Below are 4,901 nucleotides of genomic sequence, written 5' to 3' on the forward strand. Positions count from 1 at the left end.
GCGTGGGGCGGCGGGGCCTGGGTGGGAGGGTGGGGAGCCCTGGCTCGACGGTCCTGCGGTCTCTGCTTAGTCGGAATTTCTGCCTGTGTCCCCCACCTCTAATCTCCCTGTTTCTGTGACCCTCTGCTTCCCATCCCTTTGTCCCGCATGATCCTCGTCTTGGGTCTCTGGGTCTCCTGTGTCGGTGACCCTGTGCACCCCCGGGCTCTGGGTCTCCGCGGCTTCTGACCTCTAATCCCCAGTCTCCGGGTCCCAGAGGTCCCCCCCCCATCTTGACGCGCCCTGGGCTGGGTTCGCGCAGTGCGGAAAGAAGCCAGCTGGCGGCCCCCTAGCACTAAACGGAAACAGGCACAGAAACCCGTTACCCCGTTATTTGTCCCGCTTGGGTCCCTAGCGCCCATCTTCTTTCCCGGTGCACCCCAGGGCCCACACGGAAGGAAGGAAGCAGAAAGGTCCCTCCTGCTCCACCTGACACAGGGACTGAGGCCAGATCTCTTCACCTTAGTAGCCTGGCCCAGACCCTGGGGCTGGGCACCTCTATCCCAGCTGTGGGTGCCTCTCCACTTCCAGCAGCCCCACCAGTTCCACGGGGTCATGCCCCTGAGCTTCCTGGGAAGTGGCCCTTCTGGTTTGGATTGGCTGAGGGGACTGAAGAATTCCCCTTGGGGAAGGGACAGGGTGAGCTGCCAAGGCAGACTGCCAGGTGGAGAGAGACTAGTGAATGGACAGGAGCAGGGGTATACAAGGGGTGGATGTGCCTGCCCCCCAGCAGGGACTCAGGGGGGTCTGCTCTGCAGCTGAGCGGGTAACCTCGCTGGGCAAGGACTGGCATCGGCCCTGCCTGAAGTGTGAAAAGTGTGGAAAGACGCTGACTTCCGGGAGTCATGCTGAGGTAGGTGTGGACAGGTGGGCAGTGGGCTGGTATGGGGGATGGCTCCCCCTCATGGCCCCTCTCTCTGCAGCATGAAGGCAAGCCCTACTGCAACCACCCCTGCTACTCTGCCATGTTTGGGCCCAAAGGTATGCTCTGAGGACCCTGGCCTGGGACTCTGATCCAGTATGAAGCCCCACCTTTTAACCTGTTGACCTTTCTTTATCCTGCAGGCTTTGGGCGGGGTGGTGCTGAAAGTCACACCTTCAAGTAGACCCAGGTATAACACTGCCTCCATTGCCATCAGCCCACCCAATTGGGGTCTGGCCATGTATGGGGTTTGGTGGCAGGGGTTGGAACTGTACTCACATCTGTCCCTGTCTCTCTGTACAGGTTTTGGAGACACCATCTTTGGCCACCTACTGGGCCACTGGTCATCCAGGCAGATGCCAAGCCTTACCCCCAGACACCCAGGGCTCCCAGCAGTCCCTCATGTCCTCAATAAACCTGAACACTTGGATGACCTGTGTTTTTGTGTACTATACACCCACGTGTGAGCCAGTGAGCAGTGGAGGGGATCTGGGGGCTCCACAAAGTGTTGTGTTCCTCCCACTGCAGTGGGTACTGCTGTTACCCTCTTGGGGGCCTACCATGGTTGGAGTCCCATCTGAAGGGCAAGAGTCCAGGCCTCCTCCCAATGCCTAGACCTGCAGAGATGCCCTTGCCCTGGGTGATACTGGTCCAAGGTGAGGCTGGGGCCAAAGGGCTAGAGGAGAATGGAGTGGGTGGGGCCGCAAGGCTGCTCTGGCCCAGGTCTGGGTGTGAATCTGCTGAAACTGCTGGTTCCTTTTTTGAGCAGCTTTGGGGAGTTGTGGTGTGGCCTCCTTGCCTGGTCCCTTCCCACTTCCTGCCACCCCACCCCAGTCCCTTTCCTCTCAGGGCAGACAACATGTTTGCAGGGGTGTACACAGTTGCTCAGCAGGCTGAATGGGAGCCCTCCTCCCTGCCCGCCCAGGAACTTCCCTTGTGGCCTGGGGTTTGGGTGCTAGCTATTGGTTGTGGAGGGAGCTTTCTGGAAACTCCCTGGACAACTGCTCACTGGTCAGACTCCTGACCACCTCAGGCCATCTCTTCCTGGCCCCTTGACTTCACCTCTGGAACTGAATAGCACAGAAAGCCTCAGTCTGGCTGGGCAGTAGAGCAAGAGCCACTTGGATGATCTGTAGGGCAGCATGTCTGTTGAGTGCGAGATGGGTGCTTCTGGAACTCCAGAAGGTACAGAACATTGCTTTGCACAATAGGTGGGGTGGGACAGGCTGAGCTGGAATGCGGAGCAGGTCTGAGTTTCCGGTGGCCCCATGGGAAGTCTGGTGGGGCTAGCTACACCCGGAGTCCAGAGTGGACCGTGCCGGGTAGGGCTCCGGTGGGGTTGCGGTTCCTGTTCCTGGGGTCCCACCATCAAGACTTCTGCAACCGGGTAGCTAAAGGTCTTAGTTGGGGAAGGCTTGGGGTGCACCGCCCGCGCGCGGAGGCCTGTGTGAAGTGGGGTCCACCATGCCAGGGTAGGGCAAGAGCTAACCAGGGACTAACCAGGACGGGGTGCGGGGAAATCAAAGCTACGGGCGTCAGGGCTGAGCAAGAAGGAGGAGCATCTCACGCTTGAGCGTCGCTGTGCAGAGCGGGCGAGAACGTAGCGGTCGCATGTCCCGAGGGGTGGAAGACGAGCGGGAGCATCTCCATCTGTCCCTCGCTCAGGATGCGCACTTGGTCCTGGCCCGCGTCCTTCTCCGCACCGGGGACCGCTGCGTGGCCAGGAGGGGCAGCTTCTAGGTGACACGCAAGGGAAGTCTGCAGGTGAGGCTGGGCAGAGGGAACTGGGGCGGGGCATGGGGGCTGGGGGTCCCTTCTGCTCTCAGTGGAACTTCGACTAAAGTGTAGCGTTGAGTTGCCTGCCCGGCGCTTGCTCTGAGAGGAGTCGCTGCGGGGCCTGCTGTGCCTCCTGGCGGTGGGGCCGAGGAGGCTCTGCGTAGGTAGTCCGCCCGTCAGGGTGGGGCCAGGCTCTTAGGTCCTCCGCGACTCCAGGGGGCGCCTTTGGCACTAGCGCCCCCTTCAACCCCACGCAGGCGATTTCCGCCCACGGTTGCTACGTGACTGGTAGCGCGATACGTTGATTGGCTGGTTTGGGCAGAAGCAGGTGTCTGGCGGAGATTGGGCCCCAGAGTTCAACCCGACCCAGCAGTCTGCACCGAACGCCCACCCCCGGAGCCCGGAAGTGCTTTTGTAGGCTGGCGGGTGGACCCTGCCGGCAAGGTGATTGGTTGCCGGACCTGGGCGGCGGTGATTGGGTGCGGGGGATCCGGGCGGGCGATCTAAGAAGGCCTGCTGCCGACTGCCGGGAGTGGCAGCGGTGCGGGATGGAAGGAGCGGCCGCGGCCTGGACTGGGGCCGAGGCCAGGACCCTGCCGGAGGCCATCGCTATCCTGAGTCGGTCGCTGCCAGACGGGCCCAGCCCCGAGATCTTCCGCCGCGCCAAGTTCAACCGTCCAGAGGCGGTGAGGCTTGCTGGCGGGTGCCGGGCCAAGCGTGGTTCTGGGCGGACGCAGAGGGCGGCCCGGCCCCCCTGACAGCTGGCTCCTTGTTCACCACAGGCCCCAGCGCTCTGGCGGCTTCTCTTCCGAGTGCTCTCGCCGCTCCGGGAAGACTGCGCCGCAGCCTTGCTGGGCCCGGGTAGGCCCCACTCTCAAAGGTCCCCTCTGCGCCGAGGCTTGCCCTCAAGGCAAAGCCACGCCCCCAGGAACTGGCCTGCACCGCTTGGGCACTGGCCCAGCCCCACTCTGTAAAGCGCAACTCCAAGCAAAGCCACACCCAGGGGCTGCTGATCTTGCACACTTGGGTAGCATTGGCCCCGCACATACTCATCCTGATCGGAGTCTCGGTACCCCCTGCCCACGGTTCCCTCTGAGATGGGCCGCTGCTCTGGGGGGCTGTGGGGTCCTCAGAGGGATCAGATGCAGGTGGGGATCCCCCTAAATGGGTGTTCTCTTTCAGGGGACCAAGCCCACTGGGTGAAGGTGGTGCTGCACTCCTATGGCTACCCAAGGCCAGCTCTAGCACAGCTCCCTGAAGATGGCTCTCAGGGCAGCAGGGAGCTGCTGCTGGCCTTTTCCTGGCTCATGGCCCGAGGGCCCCTCCTGGAGTGGGTGCTGTCCCAGACCTGCATGCGCCTGGGTGACCAGGTTCCCACGTGTGAGGTGAGTGTGGAGTGAGGGTGACCTGGGCCAGGCCTGCTCAGAATCCTGGGTACTCCAGGGTTCCTGTGGCCACAGCAAAGCCAGGCAGGGCCAACCCCCTCTGCATGTGACTTTGGGCCAGCCCTGGGCCAGCTGAGCTGGAGGCTTAGTCCTGCCCGGCAGCACCCTTCCCATCTGGCCTTCAGAAGTATGGCAAGTAGAACCTGATACCCGTTTCCTCACAGTGTGAGGCCCTGGCTAGTCCTGGCCTGGCTGCACTCCAAGTGGATGCAGGGGGCTCTGTGGACCTCCGTTTCCTGCAGTGGCTGATGGGAAAACTGCGATTCCGGTGGCGGAGCTTGATCTGCAGTCAGCAGGAACAGTGTGCCCTTTTGAGCAAGGTAGAGTGGACACATGGCTTTCTACCAGGGCAGCCTTCTCTGTGTCCAGGCCCTAGGCTGCCTTTCCCTGTGGCCTGTGCACTAGGCCTGGTGGGACTGAGCCTAGGCTTCCAGCTGAATGTAGGGCTGCCTGGGGCTAGCTGGGATTGCTGATAGAGTGGAAGCTGGGTGTCAGTTCACAGGGTGGGCTTTCTTGTCACCAAAAGTCACTATGGCTTTCAGACTCCACATCACTAAATCTGGGATTGACTTCCTTGTCATGGAGGGACTCTGCCTCCTAGGCCTAGAGGGGGAGGGCCACCTGCATTCCATCCTGGGTAAGGCTGAATTGGAACAAAGCTGCTTTTCTCTCTCTCTCTCTCTCTCTCTCTCTCGTTTTTTTTTTTTTTTTTTTTTTTT

The 4,901-nt window shown here is 61.4% G+C and overlaps 2 protein-coding genes across 6 annotated transcripts in view; both read left to right on the forward strand.

Moving 5' to 3' along the window:
• The window catches only part of Crip1 (cysteine rich protein 1), a 1,861-nt gene extending 470 nt beyond the window's left edge, over positions 1-1,391 (forward strand). The window contains exons 2-5 of the mRNA XM_010607363.3: positions 798-892; positions 963-1,020; positions 1,105-1,151; positions 1,265-1,391. Of these exons, the coding sequence (XP_010605665.1) occupies positions 798-892; positions 963-1,020; positions 1,105-1,145 (194 nt within the window). The 3' untranslated portion in view covers positions 1,146-1,151; positions 1,265-1,391. The remainder of the gene's footprint in view (positions 1-797; positions 893-962; positions 1,021-1,104; positions 1,152-1,264) is intronic.
• Positions 1,392-1,996: 605 nt separating this feature from the next.
• Positions 1,997-4,901, forward strand: part of Tedc1 (tubulin epsilon and delta complex 1) — a 9,952-nt gene continuing 7,047 nt past the window's right edge. The window contains exons 1-6 of one of the 5 annotated variants that reach the window (XM_033766891.1): positions 1,997-2,146; positions 2,549-2,725; positions 2,995-3,423; positions 3,520-3,598; positions 3,920-4,122; positions 4,347-4,502. In XM_033766891.1, coding sequence (XP_033622782.1) covers positions 3,286-3,423; positions 3,520-3,598; positions 3,920-4,122; positions 4,347-4,502 — 576 coding nt within the window. In that variant the 5' untranslated portion in view covers positions 1,997-2,146; positions 2,549-2,725; positions 2,995-3,285. The other 4 variants (XM_033766892.1, XM_010607365.2, XM_010607364.2 and 1 more) reach the window with 4 other exon arrangements.

Source organism: Fukomys damarensis, unplaced genomic scaffold (genome assembly GCF_012274545.1).
Source record: "Fukomys damarensis isolate Sample0158 unplaced genomic scaffold, DMR_v1.0_HiC HiC_scaffold_21, whole genome shotgun sequence".
Taxonomy (NCBI): Eukaryota; Metazoa; Chordata; class Mammalia; order Rodentia; family Bathyergidae; genus Fukomys; species Fukomys damarensis.